General features: G+C 43.2%; 1 protein-coding gene across 1 annotated transcript in view; it reads right to left on the reverse strand.

Annotated features, from left to right (window-relative positions):
* Window positions 1-15,698, reverse strand: part of LOC116629022 (SET-binding protein) — a 31,853-nt gene extending 16,155 nt beyond the window's left edge. The window contains exons 1-2 of the mRNA XM_032399312.1: window positions 15,618-15,698; window positions 15,280-15,387 (exon numbers count right to left, since the gene is read on the reverse strand). Of these exons, the coding sequence (XP_032255203.1) occupies window positions 15,280-15,387; window positions 15,618-15,698 (189 nt within the window). The remainder of the gene's footprint in view (window positions 1-15,279; window positions 15,388-15,617) is intronic.
* Window positions 15,699-21,262: the final 5,564 nt, after the last annotated feature.

Genomic DNA, 21,262 nt, shown 5'->3' on the forward strand with positions numbered 1-21,262 from the left:
GACTGAGCCACCCAGGTGCCCCGAGACATAAAACTTTTTAATGTAAAAATGCTAACGTTATTTCCAATAGATTTTAAGCCACACTACCAGTACAAAGAAGCATTCCTCAAAGTTTATTGTAAGTCCTGTTTTATACACACAAGTAGTAAATGTACAGGATGCATTATCCTAAGATTTGTTAAAGAAGGGAAAATACTAGTAAACTAAAGAAAGTTTTGGGTAATATCTCCACTGAGAAGTAAATGATGATTGGCTTAGTGGACTTAGGAAGTTTTAGCCTGTAACATGTATCTGTCTTTATCTATGTATCTATCCATGTATCTATCATCTATCTCTACCGATCTGTTTGCCATTGATGCTCTAGCATTTATACTTCATTAGAAAACATTTTTCATAGTCCCTGTTAAGAATCAAAACATAGATGTCAGAAAACATTATGGGTAAAATTCAATGCAGTAAAGCAAGTAGGGTTTCCTTCACGGTAATTTCTGGAATCCCTAGGTTTATTTTCTGCCTCTCTGATTTTGAGAAATCTTGTTTATACTTCTGGTATTGGATTCTGTTTGTTAAGTATCTTGAGAGAATCTCCCCCAAGCTAAGCCCAGGAGAAAATTAAGACAAAAAATGTATTTCCTTTTTTCTTCCTCTTGCAATGGTCAGTGGACACCACCATCATCAACATCTAGAGAACTAATCCTGTCACCTGACTTTGCTAGGAATTACTGCTGGGCACATAGGCTGCTGTCCCACTTTCAAAAACAAAAAACAAAAAACTAAAAACAGAAATCTTATCCATGGCATAAACTATTAAATGCCAGTTACCTTTTATGAATCAGGACTTTGCCGATTTGTCATTTGTGCTTTAGATTTTATTTTATTTTTTTTATTTTTTATTTTTTTTTTAAAGATTTTATTTATTTATTTGAGAGAGAGAGAATGAGAGAGAGCACATGAGAGGGGGGAGGGTCAGAGGGAGAAGCAGACTCCCTGCCGAGCAGGGAGCCTGATGCGGGACTCGATCCAGGGACTCCAGGATCATGACCTGAGCCGAAGGCAGTCGTTTAACCAACTGAGCCACCCAGGCGCCCTGTGCTTTAGATTTTAGTTGGCACTGGGTATATACTCACAGGATGACAAGTCTACAAAAGGGCTTGGAAACAAAATGTCCTACTCTTTAGGGCAACAGTATAATTGATAACTCATACTAGAACATTTTTGAGAGTCAGTGGTGGCACTTATTAAACATTGCCATGGGACAAAAAATCTGAGTTACTCTTTTGGACCCCAGCAAAGCAGGACTTATAGTTACCCTGTCTCCCCTACTCCTTCCACCTCCCCCCCTTTTCTAGATCTGGTCACAGAAGTCCACACAGGGGCTTCATAGTGAACCTGGAATTCTTGGTCCCTGATTCTCACCAGTTTTTTGTTTGTTTGTTTTTTTCTATTGCTCCATCTTCTTGTTCTTGGTGCCTAGCAGAATCCTTAATTAACTCTCTATGTTCAACTCTCAGCTCGATCGTAGGGACGCCCCCTGCCTTACAGAAATACTCCTATTAGAAGTTTTCATGAAACCCTGTAGGTCATCTTTGTTGGACTTTTATCTTAGTTTTAATTTTATATTTGATTTGTGCATTAATTGAATTAATGCCGGTTTCCCTTTCTAGCCTGTACACACCATCACAGAAGTACCAAGCACAGTGCCTGGCAAATAGTAGGCCCTCAACAAATGTTTATTGAATGAATTAAGGAACACACATTTTGTGATGGGTATTTCATTTGGTCAATAGTGAGATTAATGACCTGTACATTACAGCATCCTCCAGCCTCTTTTCTTATGTCATTCCTTTTGCATGTACCATCGTCTCTCATAAAGACATCCATCACAATCCTCCTAATGCTCTATGCCATTTATTTGTGTACTTTTCTATCTCCCTCTCCTAGACTGTAAGTACTTTGAGGTCACAGACTCATTTATCTTCTTATCCCCTGTGCCCACGACAAAGCAAACCACCCAGAAAGTTCCCAATAAATGTTTGCTGAGTGAATAAACAAAATCATGTTTGAGAAGCCTATTACCACGACAAAATACGTGGCTGCACACAGAAGATAACAAGCTGCCAATCATTCATTTGATAATGGCTCATAAGGAAATTGGAGCACTCAAATGCATTAGGTAATGAACAAAAAAATCCTTCCCCAATACTGAAGGACTAAAGGCACTTGCAAGGTAACTCCTCTTCAATGCAATTTTTACTGTTAGTTCTCCCTCATCTCCTGTTAATTCTTTCACTTTCCAATTAACTCTGCCTTTGGGAAAGGCCACGTGACTGTCAGGGGGGTGGATTTCACTGTGATAGTTGAAAGGTGGGGCCTGCTCACTTACACCCAGGGCAGCCCAGCTCAAAGTCATGCAGTTAAGTGTGCCTGGTTCCCGGTGCCTCCATCTGGACACTGCCTGATCTCATTGTTTCTACCATTTCAGCTGCAATTTGCCCTGCTGGGAGAGCTCCGCAATCAAAGGGCAGCGTGGACAAAAGGGAAGCACAACAAAGGATCAGGACTAATAGGGGGAAATGGTGCTTTAAGCCCCGCACTGAGATGGGCTGCCGAGAAGGGGCAAGGGGGACTAAGAAGGAGTACTCTCTAAGGGGTCCAGGAGAACACGGCTTTTCTCCAGCCTTGGCTGATGGCTACATCCTGCTGCATTTCACAGAATCCCATTTCTTCATCTGTCAGCCATGACATATTATATACACAATGGTGAAGCTGTCAGTTCCAATATGTCCTTCACTGAGAATTGATCACTTACTCCATTGAGACAGAGATGGACATGGCAAAACGGGCCCCTAGCTGGATGCTGGTAGGGGCAGGGGAGGGGTAGGGGGGCATACAGGCTCCCCTCCCACCCTGCCAGTGCTCTGGTCCTGGGCTCCCATGGGGGTCACTGACTGGGGGCTTTATTGACCCATTTAGCACCCATTTCCATTTTCCCCTTAGATTCTGCATTTTTCTGGGAGTAAGACCTTAATCTTTTAAGGCCTCCATACTACCCTCTGTCCACAGCAAGGGTGTTGCCTAAGATGGTTACCAAATAAGGGAAGGCCTGATGATATTCTACATTGGGCCGATCATTTTTGTGGAAAACTTTTAGTACCAACTAAGCCCAGTGTTATCTCTTGGCTGTTCCCCCACCCCCATGAATTGTTTGTGAAACATACAGTCACTTCTTTTAAAAGATTTTATTCATTTATTTGAGATAGAAAGAGCAAGAGTGAGAGAGAGAGTGTGCACGCACGTGCATAAGCGGGTGGGGGGGGAGGGGCAAAGGGAGAGGGAGAAGCAGACTCCCTGCTGAGCAGGGAGCCTGATGCGGAGCTGGATCCCAGGACCCTGGGATCATGACCTGAGCTGAAGGCAGACGTGTAACCGACTGAGACACTCAGGCGCCCCCACACAGTCATTTTGAAGGTGTGGCTTACTTTTATAAGAACAATACTTTCCATGCCCATTGAGCCTAGATGCCAAATGTTCATCAGTGAACCACCATTTTGAAAACTAGACAGATTTTCTTCTTAAAAGATGTGTTTATGGAAGCAAGTTCTTCTGGAATGTGAAGAATTATTTTGTAAAGTAGGTAACTATCCCCTCCCCTACAACCAATGTATCATATACATTTAAATTTTGTACAAGTTAGATTTCTTTTGAAAAAGCACTTGATTTTTGTCTACTTTTGAAAACAAGCATTAGATCGCTGCATAAAAACTTGAAAAATCCATAAAAATGGGAAGAAAATGAGTCACCCAGCCTTATCTATGGCTTATCTGAAGTAAGGGTTGTCGCAATGAGAGAAGAGGGCTATTTGGGTCTGAGAAAAATCATATAACTCATCAAAAATCAAGCATGACTTTGTGAGAGATAAACTACTCTTTTGGGTTAGCTGTGTTTGTGCTACTTTCTGCTGACACCGATAATTTAAATTTACTGTTCGTGAGATATTTTGCTTTACAAGAGTAGGAAAATATGCCTGGGTATGAAGTAACGAGGGGAGCTTTCGCTCTTAATTTGGCAACTGGTGCTTCTCAAGATGTGATCCTGGATCACTGTATCAGAACCACCTAAGGTACTGGTCATTAATACAGACTCCTGGGCCCCATTGCGGATCTACTAATTGCAATCTTTTAGGGTGGGATCAAGGAATGTGCATTTTAAACATGCTCTCCAGATAATTCCGATGCACAATGAAGTTTTAAGAGCACTGATCTAATGTTTGAATATCATAATTCCTCTGGGGTGGGGCTCTTCTGTGGTTGCTATGACATTTGCAGCACTTTTTGGTGGTAAATATGTAGAACAAACCACCATAGGCCTGTTAGGATATGCAATTTGGCACCATTGAGCATTCTTGTTTTGCTCTCTGAACTCTTTGTAATTTACATAGTAAGAAACTCTAACTCGGTACCCTCTTTAGGTATTCCAAGTCCACTGCAAGGTGAGGTGGGCAGAAAAGTCATCCGTATGGGTGGATAAGAGTACTGTCCTCCCAGAAAGAATCTGGAATGCAGGTGTTCATGACCTCCCACTCTGGGATTTCTATTTCCCCAACTCAATGCAGGCCAATCCCCAGAGCCCTGGGGTATCCTGGCATTTATCTCTGAGGCTTGAAGCAAGTGCTCAAGCCTGAGCAAGAACTGAGTGTGGGAGACAAGGAATGTAACCAGAAACTGTCTGATGAAAGGTCCCCAATCCTGGCTGTACGTTAGACTTATACAGGAAGCTTCATAAAGAACACCATGCCTGGGATCTGACCCAGATCAATTAAATCAGGATTCTAGAAGTGGGGTCTGAACAGTAGTACTTTTTTCAAAGCTCTTGGCTATCCCAATGAGCAGACAAAGTTGAGAACCACTGGATTATATCAAAGACAGAGGGTCTGGGTTAGGGACTAGAGAGGTTCTGATATTACCAGATGTTCCAGTTCAGTGGTTTTCAAATGGACTAGGACTCCACAGAGTCCTGGATTTTGTAAAGACTTTTCTGAACTATAGCCAGTGGATGGGGCAAGAGAGATGCTTCACATCATTCTTTTAACCCCCAAATAAAGAGAACAGCCTTGCAAAGGATTTCATTTAAGAGAGTGGGGGTGGGGAGAGATGGTTCTGTCACTTAAAGACTTTGAAAATGACCCTTTAGGCTCATGAACAGGAAGAACGCATATACCAGCTTCCATTGAACTTGACCCCAGAAGATCTCTCCTCAGCCCAGTTCATTCCTGCATTTGCTAATGGTAGGTATAGAAGAATGCCACTAAGTACCTTATTTCAACCAGGGCCTTATGATCCTTTGATTCCGTGGGCGTTATGGACTGAATGTCTATGTCCCTCCAAAGTTCATATGTTGAAAACCCCAAACCCCAAAGTGATGGTATTAGGAAGTGGGGCCTCTGGGAACACAATGTGATTAGGTAATGAGGGTAGAGCTTTCATGAATGGGATTAATGCTCTTACATTAAAAGACACCCCAAAGAGCTCTTTTGTCCTTCACTACGTGAGCACACAGAGAGAAGAAGGCCATCTATGAGCCAGGAAGCAGGCTCTCACCAGATGCTGCATCTGCCAACGTTGATCTTGGACTTTGTAGCCACCAGAACTATGATCAATAAATTTCTGTCATTTATAAGCCACCCACTCATGGTATTTTGTTATAGCAGCCTGAACAGAAGCACTACCCAGCTCCTAAACAGACATAAAGTTTCCAATGACATATATAAAGTGAATGTGTCCTCATTTCCTGTCACATGAATTACCCTGGGAAGTCACCTTGACTTAGTTCCCATAGGAACCATTCCTGATTTACTATTTGGGGGCTGTTTTGAGCGATACTAACGCACTCCTTTTCCTGGGGGTGATAACAGCTGGTGCAAAGACAGAGGCCCCTAACATATGTTTCCTTGAATACATGGTAATTCTGCATAATTTAAAATGATCATTGACTTCATTCCAGCCACAATGTTATAATAGGTATTAGACTTACCCTTTCCACGGAAACAAATATAATACTGAGCAAACTATATGAAGCAACTGTTTTCAGGCACTGGACTATAGATAATGTGTGCTGTGATTCTAGAGAGAAGGAAACTCATGAGGCCCCCGTATCCCTAGTTTTCTTCGCCTGGAAGCACTTTCTGAGGCTGAGCACAGGAAAGTAGAAGCCAGAGATCTGTGATCTCACTATGTGGAAAAAACAGAGATCAGAGTTTGGGGCTGGAGGAACTGGGATTTGAGAGACAGGGTACCTAAGAAGAGGGAGCCATGTAGAAAAGAAACCCTAGAAACATTTATAGGGACATTCTTATGTCTTTGGCCAACTTTTAATCTGCACTTGAGGGCAAGACTCCATGAAGCCCAGCAGAGTTCAGCTACTAGGGGGCCACAAGCTGAACATAGAGTCCTGACATCACCAGTATTGGGCAGTGTTGGATTTCTGCTTAGCCAGAGTGGGGCAACTTTAATGAATATTCCAGAACTCAGCTGATATCCCAGAAATGGTACTCTTTAAGAGTAGGATTACTCTAGCCCCAGAATAGAAACTATGTTAGTCCCTCCCTAACAAAGTCTGAAAAGAATCCTCAATAGGATAAAGCTAGCTTGCCAGTAAATTAACTACCTATCAGAACAAAAGTCAAACTCTAAAGGAAAACAACAAAATGCAGAATCTCTACAATATAGTAACTACAATATCCAGGACACAATAAAAAATGCACTAGACAAGCAAAGAAATAGGCAAACATGACCCACAACCAGGAGAGCCAAGATAGATCCAAGGCCCCCGAAACAGCCATTATGAAAATATTCAAGTATTGAAAGGAAAAGATGAACATAATTGATGAACATATGGGGAATCTTAGCATAGAGATGGCAACTATACCAAAATAACCAAATGAAAATTCTGAATTGGGAAAATACAATATCTGAAATTAAAACTTCACTGGCTGAACTTAACAGCTTATAGGACAATGCAGAAGAGAAGTTCAGTGAACATGATGGGGAGAGAGTAGAAATGATCCAAACTGAAAGAAGGGAGAAAGATGTAAAAAACAAAGAAACAAACAAAAAAACAAGGCTTCAGTATCCTGTGGAATAGTATCAAGAAGTCTAAAATATATAATTAGCACCCCAGAGTAGAGAAGGAGAATAGTACATGCAGATTAACACAGCTAAGAAGCTCAATAAACAGAACAAACACACATAAAAACCACATCTAGGCACACTGTAAACAAACTGATGAAAACCAGATAAAACTTTTAGAAGCAGCCAGAGAATTAAGACACAAAATTATAGGGGAACAATGACAAAAATAATGTCTGACTTCTCGTCAGTAAAAATCAAGCCAGAAGACAATGAAATAACATCTCCAAAGTGCTAAAATAAAGACAAAACAGTCAACTGACATTTCTATATCCAGTGAAAATACCCTTCAAATATGAAGGCAAAATAAAGATATTTTCAGATAAATAGAAACTGAGGGAATCAACTACCGACAGAAGGAAATTATAAGAAATGTAAAAGGAAGTTCTTCAGGGTAAAGGGAAATAATACCAGATGGAAACTCAGATCTACATGAACAAATGAAGAACATGAAAGCAGAAAATATGTGGGCACATATACAGTTTAAAAGACAAATGGCTGCTTAAAACAGAAATAGTAATATGTCATGGAGCTTATGACATTTGTAGGAATTAAGTGTACAACAATAAAACAAAACACAAAAGGGTGGTATACGGAAGTATGCTTGACCATTGAACAACGTGGGTGTGAACTGCGTGGGTCCACGTATATGCAAATTTGTTTCAATAAATACCATACACTACTGTAAATCTATTTTCTCTGCCTTATGATTTTCTTAACACCTTTTCTTTTCTCTAGCTTGCTTTATTGTGATTATACAGCATATAGTACCTACAACACACAAAATATGTGTTAATCAACTGCTGACGTTATCAGGAAGACTTCCAATTAACAGTAAGCTCCCAGTAGTTAAGTTTTGGGACAGGAATCAAAAGTTTTATGTGGATTTTCGACTGCATGGCGGGGGGGGGGGGAGGGGGCGGCGGTCAATGCTCCTAACCCCTCTGTTGTTCTAGGGTCAACTATATATGCTTGTTACAGTTCTTATACTTGATGTGATAATAGTTCAAAGTAGTCTGTGATACTTGGTGCACATTGTAATCTCTAGAGCAACCACTAAAAATAAAGTCATATATCAAAAATGCCAATAGAAGGAAATTTATGGAATATTAAAGAGAGCTTGATTAGTCCATGAAAGGGCAGAAAAGGAGGAAACATAATAAAGAGAGATGGGACAAAGAGAAAACATAGTAACATTGTAGACAAACTCGACACTACCGGTAATTATATTAACTCAAAATATATTAAACACTCCAAAACAACAACAACAACAACAACAACAACAACAACAACAACACAGGGGATAGGTTGTCAGACTGAACGAAAATGTGAAGACCCAACTATAGACTGTTTACAAGAGATACTCTTTAAATATAAGAACACAGCTTAAAAGTAAAAGGATGGAACGAGATAAAGCACACAAACATTATTTTAAGAATGCTGGAGACACTCCATACAATGTGAAATAGTCAGAACAAAAGGTATTACTGGAGATAATTAGGGGCATTTCAAAATGATAAAAAAAGAAGTCAATTCATCAAGAACAGACAATACTACTAAATTTGTTTGCAACTCAAAACTTCAAATACTTGAGACAAAAAGTAAGAGAATTCAAGAAAGAAAGAGACAATTCCACAATTAAAAGGATTTTAACACCCCTCTCTCAGTAACAAAACAAAATGACCAAAGAAATCAGAAAAAAATATATGGAAGATTTGATCAACATGCAACCAACTGAACCTCACCCAACAGCAAAACACTTTCACCAATATATTCTGAACCACAAAAGAAGTAGGACTGGACAGTGAGCACATGCCAGTGTCCTCAAAAATCATTTGTCATCAGGGAAATGCCAATTAAAACCACAAGAAGATACTACTGTATACTCAGTAGGATGGCTAATATTGAAAAGATTGACAGCAAGTATTAACAAAGATAAGGAGCAACTGTAACTCTCATCCATTGCTGGAGGGGGTGCAAAATGGTACAGCCACCCTGGAACTTGATTTGGTCACATCTTTTAAAGCTAAATATACACTATGACTCAGCAATTCCACTCCTATGAATTTACCCAAGAGAGATGAAAATATTTATCCACAATTAGACTTTCATAGAAACTTCACAGCAACTTAATTCTGAGTAGAAAGCACCTGCAAAGAGCCCAGGTGTTGATCAACAGGAGAATACAAAATCCATCAATAAAAAGAAAAGGGTAGAGCTAATCCACAACATGCATAAGTCACACACACAAGCTGAGCTAAAGAAGCCAGACCCCCAAAAAGTACATATTGTACCATTCCATTTATGTAAAGTTCTAGAACAGGCAAAACTAGTCTATTATGATAGAAATCAGAACAGTGACTGTCTATAAGGTGGAGTGGGGACTGGTGTGGTTGTGAAGGGGCAGGATGGAAGTTTCTGGGGATAATGGACATATTTTAAATGATGACAGGAGTGCAAATTACACAGCTGTATACATTTGTCAAAACCCCTTGAAAGTATACATTTCAGTAAATGTAAATTTTACCTCAACTACGAAAGAGAGATCAAGCACTGATTATTAAGAACTCCTTATACCCAACACCCATGTATATGCACACACACACCCCCAAAGCCACTCTGTAGGACTTGGGGACTTTTTTCTCAAAGGAACACCTGAATCCGCAGCTACTCATTGTTTCCCCTTCCTAGAGTCCTCCCTCCCCGCTTTGCACAGGGACCGCTGAGGGAGTTGATCCCAAAACAATGGAGCCTGAATCAAGGAGGCAGGTGCTTGTGGCTTCTGCAGGCCCCATTCTCTCCTTTCCTTATCCTTGGCAACATCCCTGCCCCAGGCAAAAAGTAGAAAGGTGCAGCCTGCCTCCACCCCAGCCACAAATCCACCTTGTTTGAGGTAAGGAAGGAAGCTTGACAAGAACCTGCTCACAAATCAAAGTTAGCGCTGCCCCGCCTCCTCTGTAAATCATTCGAGATCCATCTGGGTAATGACTCCTCCAGTGTAATTCCCTATTAAGAGGCTTTATCTGGAGAGATAAGCAGCTGGTTTCCGTGTCACTAATTGCTGTCTGCTGTGATTTTAAAACATCTGCACCATTGTGCTCTTCATTTTCATATTCTAATCACCCTGAAACTTGAAAAAGGTACATCATTGATTGTTTCTATGGGTTAATTAGTACACAGTCTCCTTGTAGAGACAATTTAGAGGCAGCCAGAACCTCAATCAGGAAGTTTGTTTTAAAAATTAATAACATCGGCTGTGGCTGGAGGGACTGTCATGTTCAGGGACGCATAGGGACTCTCCTGGTCGGGGAGCCGCCTACAGGGCTGGGGGTGGGGCAGGAGAGTGGGCAGTGGTGGCAGGCAGGACCCAGGGACCCAGGACAGGACTTGGTCCCAAGTGGACCTGACCACTGGTCTCTGCTGCCTCCCTCCCCTTCCAACTAGCCCGGGTCCCTTTCCCAGTCAGTACAAATCAGGACTTTAATGAGGATTGACCAAAATATCTGGAGGTGAGAGGAATTTGTCAAAGTAGTAAGAGTATGGGCATTATTTCAGATTTAGAGTCTGTTCATTGTTCCCTCTCCCTCCCCATCTCAACTATGGAAGGAGATTAAGGGACAGGGCAGTTAGAGTACAGATGAAAAGAACCAGACCAAACAAATGAGTGACATTGGAATTCAGAACTTCCCAAATTTCAATTGCACAAGATCCACTTCAGTATCCCTTGAAAATGCAGATTCTGATTCAGGAGCTCAGGGGTGGAGCTGAATCCTGCATTTCTAACAAGCTCCAAGGTGGTGCCCAAGGTCAACCATTTGAGATGTGGTCTAGACCCTCAATTCCCAAGCCCTCGACCAGAATCACCATTCCTGAGATCCAAGGGACAGCTGAGAGATGACAGTGTAGTGAGGGGGCTTGGGCTCTGTGCAGCCCCACAATTAACAGGACAAGTCACATGGCCTCTTGTGTCTTGTCTTCCTCATCTAGCAACTAACAGCAGTACTTTTCTCTCTCTTAAAAAAATACTCAATTTATTTAACCTAAAACAAACAACAACAACAAAAAACAGTGTACTCATTTTTACCCTCGCTGCTTCTTGCAATCTAACAGCCGATGTGTTCTCTGTATCTATGAGATTGTTTTGTTTTTAAGATTCCATATTTAGGAGATCATACAGTATTTGTCTTTCTGTCTGACTTATTCACTTGGCATAATGCCCTCCAGGTCCATCCATGTTGTCATAAATGGCAAGATTTCATTCTTTTTTATGGCTAAATAATATTCTGTGTGTGTGTGTGTGTGTGTGTGTGTGTGTGTGCGTACACACATCTTTTTTATCCATTTATCCATCAGTGGACACTTAGATTGTTTCCATATCTTGGCTTTTGTAAATAATGCTGCAATGAACATGCAGATGCATATATCTTTTGAAGCAGTGTCTTTTTTTTCTTTGGACATATATCCAGAGGTAAAATTGCTGGATTGTATGGTAGTTCTATTTTTTAATTTTCTGAGTTAACCTCCATACTGCTTTTCATAGTGGCTGCACCAACTTACATTCCCACCAATAGTGCACAAGGGTTCCCCTTCCTCCATATCTGGGTGTGAGGTCATATCTCACTGTGGTTTTAATTTGTCCTCCCCTGATGATTCCTGATGTTAAGCATCTTCCGGGTACTCATTGGCCATCTGTATGTTTCCTTTGGAGAAATGTCTATTCAATTATTTTGCTCATTTTAAAATTGGGTTATTTGGGGTTTTTGCTATTAAATCATATATATATAATTTTTATATCTTTTGTTCTCTCCATATTTTGGATATTAACACCTTATCTGATATATGATTTGCAAATATTCTCTCCCATTTCGTAGGTTGTCTTTTCATTCTCTTGATGGTTTCCTTTGCTGTGCAGGAGCTTTTTAGTTTATCTTTGTTCTTGTTTTTTTTTTTTTTTTTTTTTTTTAAAGATTTTATTTATTTATTTGAGAGAGAGAGAATGAGAGACAGAGAGCATGAGAGGGAGGAGGGTCAGAGGGAGAAGCAGACTCCCTGCTGAGCAGGGAGCCTGATGCGGGACTCGATCCTGGGACTCCGGGATCATGACCTGAGCCGAAGGCAGTCGCTCAACCAACTGAGCCACCCAGGTGCCCCTGTTCTTGTTGTTTTTGGTTGATTCAAAACACTATCAATGAGACCTATGTCAAGGAGCTTACCGCCTATTTTCTTTAGGAGTTTTATGGTTTCAAGTGTTACACTCAAGCCTGTAATCTGTTTTGAGTTAATTTTTGTGTGTTGTATAAGATGATGGTTCAATCTCATTCTTTAGCATGTGGCTGTTCAGTTTTCTCAGCACCATTTCATGAAGAGACTGTCCTTTTCCTTTTGTATATTCTTGGCTCCGTTGTTGTAAATTGACTGTATACACATGTGTTTATTTCTGGGCTCTATTCTGTTCCATTGATCTACGTGTCTGTTGTTAGGCCAGTGCCGTACTTTCTGATGACTACGGTTTTCTAGTATAGTTTGAAATCCGCACTGTGATCCCTCCAGCTTTGTTCTTCTTTCTCAAGATTGCTTTGGCTATTCGGGGTCTTTTGTGGTCCCATACAAATTTTAGGATTGTTTGTTAGTTCGTATCTCAAAGGGGAGTTGAAAGGATTAAAAGTTGGTGTCAAATATTTAGTCTGGTGCCTGGCCCACAGTAGGTATTATATAAATATGGCTATCATACCAATGTATTTTTCAGTAAAGCACTTTTCTGAAAAGCAACATCCAGCTGAAATGGGGGTCATGGCAGAGACAGGGAGAGCCTCATTTAATCTCAGGTGATGCTTTCTTGCAATCACCCATTTTAGAGGCCCTCTTAGCCAAGTCTGTTGCCACCCCCTACCCCCCAACCTAAACCAATGTTCAGAACTCAAGGTCTTTCTTCATGGCCTCCCTGGGAGCTACTTGACAGTATGCTTATAGGGAGCTCACTTCTGCACAAAATACATTATTCTACTAGACAGTGCTTTCCTATTTTGAGCCAAAGTCTGTCCCTCTTGGATAGTCTGGCAAGCCAGGGAGACAAGCATCACTTCATGTGTTGGCCTAGATCTGAGGGCCAGGTCCCTGCAACTGCGAGTGAATGCACCCCTGGAAGGGAGTTCTTAGGCCCCCTTCCCACGACTCCCAGACTTTAAGGGGCTTCCTCATTGGGTCTGGAAATGTGCTACTGTTGGGGGAAAAAATGACAAAAACTGGGCTCTCAATCATGTGACGTACAAATAAAAAACCAGCCTCTCAGCAGGAGAGTTGGAAGTGGACTTAGAAACTTTAGAGAAAGGGAGAAAGCAGTGGAGAGCTGCAGGGTGGCCTCCTCCAAGGTAGTTGTGGAGCAGGCCTGGTGGGATTAATGGGAGAGCAGCAACGTGGTCGCATCCTTCCAGAGGGGACCTGGAGGCCTCCTGATTGAGCCATTCAGGTGCCAGGGACCTGCTGAACCAGAATCCCACGGCCAGCTCCATGCTCCACCTTCATTCAGCAGCAGACTCTGCCCTCCCTGTCCCTGCTTCTCTGGGCCTCCAGCTGGGTCCTGGGAGCCCTGGGCTGGGCACCCCAGGGGAACAGAGCAGAAGTCAGGGCTCAGTCCTGGCCTCGGACACATTCTGCAGTGAAGGCATTGAGCTGCAATCACAGATTTATCCTAAAGAAGTTATGGAGCAACAGTGAGGTTTCAAAAATTTGTTAGCTATCCTCCCCTGTGGCTTTGTTCTTCATTCCACTTCTTCAAAGGAGGAGGGAGCAGAACATGTTCTTGCCTCTTCCTTGAGAATCAGTAGCATGTGATTAAGCGGTAGAATTAGCAGGGTGAAGTATTAAGGTCTGAATGCCATATGTATAAGAGAGTTACAGCATCTTAAGTGCATCCAGAGGCAGAGCCAAAATGGCAAAGGAAGAAAGTGAAAGAAAGTTAAATGCATAAGGGAAATAGATAGTTAACCTGTCCCCTCACTCCCCGAAAAAAGCATTTCTCAAACTCACTGGAGGATAAGAATCACCAGTGGACTGTGTTAAATAACAGCTCACCAAGCCTCTCTCTTGCAAGTTCAGAGTCATGGTTCTGGGCTGGGACCCGGAGATCCTTACTTTAGCCCAGTTTGGTAAACACAGTGACCTAAGGGTTTCTACAAGGAAGGGGGGGTTTAGAATCGCTCAGCTCTGTTCCAGGGTGGGGAGCAGAGGAGAGGAAAGCCCAACATGAGGTCATCAATGCCAGCAAGCGCAGGACAGGGCTCCAAGATGAAGCTCAGAGATGCTATCTAGCTTTTGCTTGTTAGGGGGTGGGGAGGAGTTTGGGAGAGGGTGGAGGAAAAGAAGTATTTTTTTCCTCTTTACCTCATGTTTCCTTTTTCCCTTTTCATAAATGCTTTTTACTGCAAAACTGGTGCTTTTTGCCATTAGAGCTAAAATAACCGTTGATTATAAATTGAGTCTGAAATGTCATGAAGATGCTGAATTTGCCTGAAAATCCAGCTTTTAAAGATTCCCATAAACACTGCAAACTGTGGGCATTCGGCACATCATTCGTTCAGCAAGAGTCTGGGAAGAGGACACTGGCTCTCAGAGGCCAGGGAGGCAGAGCAGGGATGAGGGCGCTGGCCTCGGGGGTGGGGGCTGACTTGGATTCATTCCTGCCCCTGTCGTGCCGCAGGAACAAGCTCATGTCCGGTGTGGACAAGAATGGGCACAGTGATGGTCCTGGTGTAACCGTTGCGTGGGTCCCCATGTCAACCCATGTTGACTGCCCTCAGAATCTCCTATTCAATCTGTGCTCTTGAGCTTTCTCTAAGAGGTTTCCTGCTGAAGGTGATGTGGCATCTGTCACTTGTGGATTGTCTTCTATCTATTTTCAGAGAGGTGGTGGAGCAGAACTGTGGAGCACGTAGGAGCACGGACTTGAGTGAAGATTATGAGAACGGACTCAAGCTAAGATAACCGGGTTCAAATCTCAACTGAGTCCAAGTCTTACTAGCTGTGTAACCTTGGGCAAGTGACTTAACCTCTGTGCCCCAGTTTCTTGCCTGTAAAATGGGGATAATAATATACTTACTTCATAAGGCCAGTAGGCGAAGCCATGATAACAATCTATGTAGAGCATATCGAACAGTGCCTGCTCCCCAGTAAGGGCTATCTCAGTCTCACTATGCAGCGGAGGGTCCTGAGGGCACACTCAGGCTCAGGAATCAGAAAGATCGAAGTTCAAATCCCAGCTTTGCCTCTTACTACCTGTATGACCTGAGACTTGTTTCTTCTCTACTTCTAAAATGGAGAAATATAGGGGAATTAACACCGCCTACCTAATAGCATTGTTTGAAGAATAAAATAAGACGTTGGTAAACACGTTATCACAGAACACATAGTAAGTGTTCAACAGATGCCAGTCATTACCAGCATTACAATGTTGTTGTTGGTTACTGCTATCACTCCTATCAGAAACGCAGTTCCCCGGTAAGAGGGGTTAGGGGCCATTGTACCCTTTCCCCTCGTGATCCCCATAGCCTTTTTGACAAGAGTTTTAGCTAAAATTCCTGGGGTGTGATTCTCCTCCAGGTCTGGGAGGAGGTCTCGGATAACCAGAGAGACACTAACTGGGTTGAAGGAGAATCCAGTCCAAGCAAACTTACTGGTCATGATTCTGTAGAGTCATTCTGGGCCAAATGGCTTAGCCTTGGTCTCTCCAGTTGTACCTGGTACCCTCCTGGAGTACAAGTATCTTAGAGTGTTAGTTAATTGTCTAGGCATTGCAAATTGGACACACATTCATCCACTGGTCTCTGACTGTCATGCTTTAGCTTAATAGGGGTTTTCAGCTCCTCCTGCACCGAAGCAGAGAAAGCCAGACCTTGTACGGAGTCCTCATTGGGGTACTCTGGGGTGGGGGTGCTGCCATGCTATAAAGTCATGGGGACAAGATGCACCACCTATTATCTATGCCTGTTTGTGGGCAGTTGGCATCACTGAATGGTGACAGGGAAATTTGGATGTGGACTGAAAATCTACATTTGCCTCCACTAGGTAATGGTCTAATGCATCTGACTCGATTCATCCTAGAACTATTCATTAAGCAAACATGTATCTGGTTAATTATAGACGAGATACGGTGCTGTCACAAAGTTACAGAATCTCAGAGTTGGAGGGATGTTGGAGACCCTCTTCTCCTTTTGCAGATGAAGACAGTGAGTCTTAGAACACGATGGGTTGTTTAAACTCATACAGATAATCAGGGCCAGGGTTGTTCCACAGTTTCCTGACTGATCTCCGGCTGCTCTTTCTATCTCCCTTGTGAAACCACCTCCATAAGCAGACGAGGTGCAAGGCACTGTCATGAAACCCTCTGGTCTAATGTTACGCTCTGGGTCTCCAGCAAACCCATGCACTTTGCTGAGCCTTTTTGCACCTGCTGGACCTTCCCCTTTGCTCTGGATTCTTGAACCTGCCTCCAATGTGAGCCAACTTGGAGCCTCTGCAGACCCAGCCTCGTTGCTGCACCATGTCTTTCAGACTTTGTGCCTGCCTTTTTGTCAGCTCCTTGTCAACTCTGGTTAGAGAGCTTGGCCTTGGACATTCCACTTGCTCCTTAAGTCGGCCCCTTCTCAGACACCTACCTCGCTAATAACTGTTCTAGCAGCAGTTATCCTGAGGACCTCCTTCCTTGGCCCACTGGCTTAACCATGGCTCAGGCCAGGTAATTTCAGGCTGGTCTTCAGCAATTCCCTGCACCCAAGAAGAGATGGGGGCTGAGGAAGGCGGGAGAGCCCCTCAGGGACCATGTTGTTATTCAGAGGACACTGCATCCCAGAGATGGGGAGCACCTTGTCCAGACACTTGCTAATGATATGGCATTAACCATCAGGTAAAAATCTTATGGCACAAAGCTTTCTTCTGTGACCTAATGGGTGCTTAGGTATGTTAGGTCTTTTTCTCCCTGCCTTTGCTGATAATGCACCAAGACACAAGGCTTTTAAAGACAAAGGTACATCCCACTGGCAGCTGCAGTCAACAGAAATCCACCTTCTATAACAACATCTACGTTCACACTGATGTCTTAGCCTTACCTCGCCCTCATTCTAAGACCCTGACAACTCCCCACTTCCCAGGTAAGGATCTTAATTTACTTCCTTTTTATTTAATCAATCTGAGTTGCAGTTTTTGCTCCACTCTTAACTAGTGGTGTGACCTAGGCAATTAACTTAACCTTACGGGCATCCATCTTTCTTTCTCTTATAGAGAAATGATCATCGCAGCCCTGCTTGCCTCTCCAGGGTGCCCTGGGGATCTAATGGATGTGAAAACATTTTGGAAACCACGAAGCACTACATAAATGCAAGTTATTGCCATTGCTTGGTTGAGAACTCTTCTAATGATTTTGGAAAGTCAAGAATGCCGAACGTACTCCCCGTAATATCAGCATGAGATGCAGGGATAAGTTAGGATAAGTGTTATCTTACTTCAAAAATCATATTCTTCCTATGCACTTACTGAGGACTCCTAAAACCTCACCACCCATCTTTCCCTGTCTTAGCTGAAAGGGAGGGAGGGAAGGGAGAAGAAGGGAGGGAAACCGAAAACAAAACAATAGCCCTCCCCACTCTGGCAATAAACTTCCAGCTCCAAAGCAGGTTTTATTTAGTGTGCTATAAAAACTGTCGTTTCGCCCATCATAAAAGGAGCCTGACTACCCAGCCTCGTTTCTTTGCTGTGAGTCTGCGGGTTGAGTGGGTCCCAGTTCTGGAGCAGGCTACGGCTTGCCCTCCTCACCTCACCCCTACTCTCCCTCCCCCGAAGTTCTGTATGTATCGGGAAATGAAAAGCATTTTTCAATATTTTATAATGTGTGAATTTACAGGGGGGGAAAGTATACATTCTGGAGATGGAACTAAGATTTAATTGTCCCTCTGTTTTATGGCTACTGCCTCATGGGTATGTACCAGACAGCTTGGGTACTGTGGTTTTGAAAATAAAAAATCCAGGCAAGATTGTAGCAACTTTCTCAGCCATTAAATAGGCCCTGGAAAGTTTAGGTCATTCTGGTGAAATTAATAGAAAAAGAAAAGAAAAGAAGAAAACCTCACACAGTCCCAAGAAGGAAAAAGAGCTAAGCTGTGCCCCCCTGTCTCTGAAGTTCTGCCGCTCCCTTCTCATGGTTCTCAAGAGCTGACTGTGCTCTTCTGAACTACCTGGAAGAACATCTGAGGCCATACACGAGGTGACTTACTAAATGGGTACCTACAGGAACCAATTCTCCTCAAGAGGCATGAGCAATGCATTCTGGGAGTCTGTTTCTCACCAAATGAGCAAAGGAGTTGGCCCTGAGACATCCCTGGGACGCAGCGTGTGCAGGTTTCTTCAGAGTGAACCCACGCCTTGCTGAGCCAGCAAGTTGGCTGCTGGAAGGCAAGGGGAGCTCGAGGCATAGTGGGCATAAAGCATTAGGGGTAGTGTCAGGAACCCTGATATCTAGTGCACGCACTGCCCCTCTGGGCCTCAGTTTCCCCCTCCATAAAACAAAATAGCTAGTGTGATAGAAGATGTTCAAGGTTTGTGTGGGCTCCACCACTGTAAACTCTAAGCCACAATTATTTTTCATTTAGGATTAAAGATGTAGGAAAAACCCCCTTCTTATTTTTCTTTCAAAGATTTTAGTTATTTGACAGAGAGAGAGTGAGTGCATGAGCGAGCACAAACAGGGGGAGTGGCAGAGGGCAAGGGAGAAGCAGGCTTCCCGCCAAGCAGGGAGCCCGACGCAGGCCTCCATCCCAGGACCCCAGGATCATGACCCAAGCCGAAGGCAGATACCCAACCAACTGAGCCACCCAGGCGCCCCGAGAAACCTCATTCTTGAAAGCCCTAAAAACAGTTGAGGTGATTTTCTCTCTCTAGCCACTTCTTGTAGGGTTTGCCTGAGCTGACTCTACAAAAAAACCCCAGGCGGTGGATGACATTTGACTCCCTGATCCCAAAGCCTGTTTATCAGTGGGAAGGACAGAATGACAAGAGCCTGGGGACCTGGGAGCTCAGAGGTGCCTAACCTCCAACCTGGCGTCATTTATTAACTAGATGGCAGTCGTCCCCTCTTAGCACAGTAGAAAGGAGGTCACGGTCTCAAGGGTCCAACATATATGACTGGGTCATCCTGAAGTTTTCCTGTTTGTGTCTATCTGCAACCAAATAAAAAGCAGGCTTACAGGGATTTCCTGAAAAGCAGAAAATTTGGCAGGAGATTAAAAAAAAGGTCTAGAGAGGGGGTCTCTTTGGCAGGTACAGAGCTTCTATAAACACTACCCAATACCTTAGTTTCTTAACCCTCAAGGGTTATTGGCTTACTTCCTTAAGAGTATCAAAGATCCTTCTTTTTATCTTTTAGATTGCATTAGCTTTTCCAGGAGGCTTTACGGCATGGTCGAGAGGCACTGTGGGTTCTAACCTACTTGGTATCTCATCTTCAATAACGACAAATTCTTGAAGCTCTGGCTAATGGTAAGGGGAGGCTAATGATTCACTCACGTCCATAGACGGAAGAGAAGCAAAGTGTGTGAAGATAACTACTTACTATTCAATGTTGAGGGTTCCATGCTCAATAGTGTGTCAACCAGTAAACTTTACTCAATTCTGCCTCCAAATGCAGTAACTCTGACTTGTCACTAAGCTCACAAATGCATAATTAATTTAAAGGGCGTGGTTGGCTCAGGACAAATGTATCCCAAGTAACTGGCCAAATGATTGTGAGTCAATGCCATGTAAAGACTCAATTGCACCAGGACACTTGCCTGTTGGTGCAGAATGCAAGGTTAACTCCTTAGTGATATGGGCACACATATCTCTGAGCCCAGTTGGTTTGCCAGTTAAATAGGAATACTGTTCTTGCCATATTACACAGGAGAAAAGGAGTTAGTTAATGCCACACAGATAGTACTGAGCTGAAATCTACAGGTTCAGGGGAAGTTACATGTCCTCTTGGCGCCCAGGGTGTCATAATCTTTGATCTTCAGTGACTCACTTCATTTTCCTGTACGTTTCCTCCAATATAAAACCATTTGATCAGACGAGATGATCTCTAAAGTTCTTCCTTACACTGCCATCCTAGAAATCTGTAGCACCATGACACCACAGCCCTTGCTACACACTAACCAACACGGCAGCTAGCTTATGGGAATTAGAGAAATGGCTCTTTTCAAGGTTGGGATAATCCATGGTTTGATGATCAACCTGTGGAATCTCTGAGCCCTGGATCAATTACCCTCCAGAGGGATCCCAATACTCTTCCCATCACTTGGAGGACACTATCGTCTCTGGTAAGTACCTACCCTAATGCTTCTGCTTCTCCAACATTTTATCTGAAGCTAGAACCTGTGTCATGCAATTAGATTTCCTGCCTTATGGATCCTGTGCCCCTTCAGCTTGAGAGAAGAGAGACACTTTACCCAGGGGCAAGAGCTAAGCTATGCTGTGTGTCTGCTCACGGGGGGCTCACTTCAGCTAGGCAAGGAAAACTGTCATTAAAACAGGGCCTTTGGGGGCGCCTGGGTGGCTCAGTTGGGTTAAGTGTCTGCCTTCTGCTCGGGTCATGATCTCAGGTCCTGGGATCCAGCCCAGCCTCTGGCTCCCTGCTCAGTGGGGAGTCTGGCTTTTCCCTCTCCCTCTGCTCCTCCCCCAGCTCCTGCTCTCGCCCTCTCAAATAAATAAATAAATAAATAAATAAAACAGGGCCTTTGTCCTTTCAGTAGCTGTTTCAAAGAACTGGGGAAAAGAGATTTTTTAACTGGGCCACACAAAGCTAAGATTCTAGCCCCAGTGACTTGGGGGAGGGAAGGAAGAGATAATTATTATAACGGTAATTAGCAAACTTCAGCACCTTACATTCCAACAGTAGCTGTAGTTCACATGGTAACACTTGATAGAGCAGAGAACATCTCTCTTCCTAGGATCTTGGTGGGGGTTCGTGGACATGGCTAGTAGGTACTTTATTAGAAAGACCATCAGTTTTGTGACTCTCCAGGTTCAAGCCCTTGTTCTGGCTCTATAATTAATATGTG

This window comes from Phoca vitulina, unplaced genomic scaffold (assembly GCF_004348235.1).
Source record: "Phoca vitulina isolate PV1807 unplaced genomic scaffold, GSC_HSeal_1.0 scaffold177, whole genome shotgun sequence".
Lineage (NCBI taxonomy): Eukaryota > Metazoa > Chordata > Mammalia > Carnivora > Phocidae > Phoca > Phoca vitulina.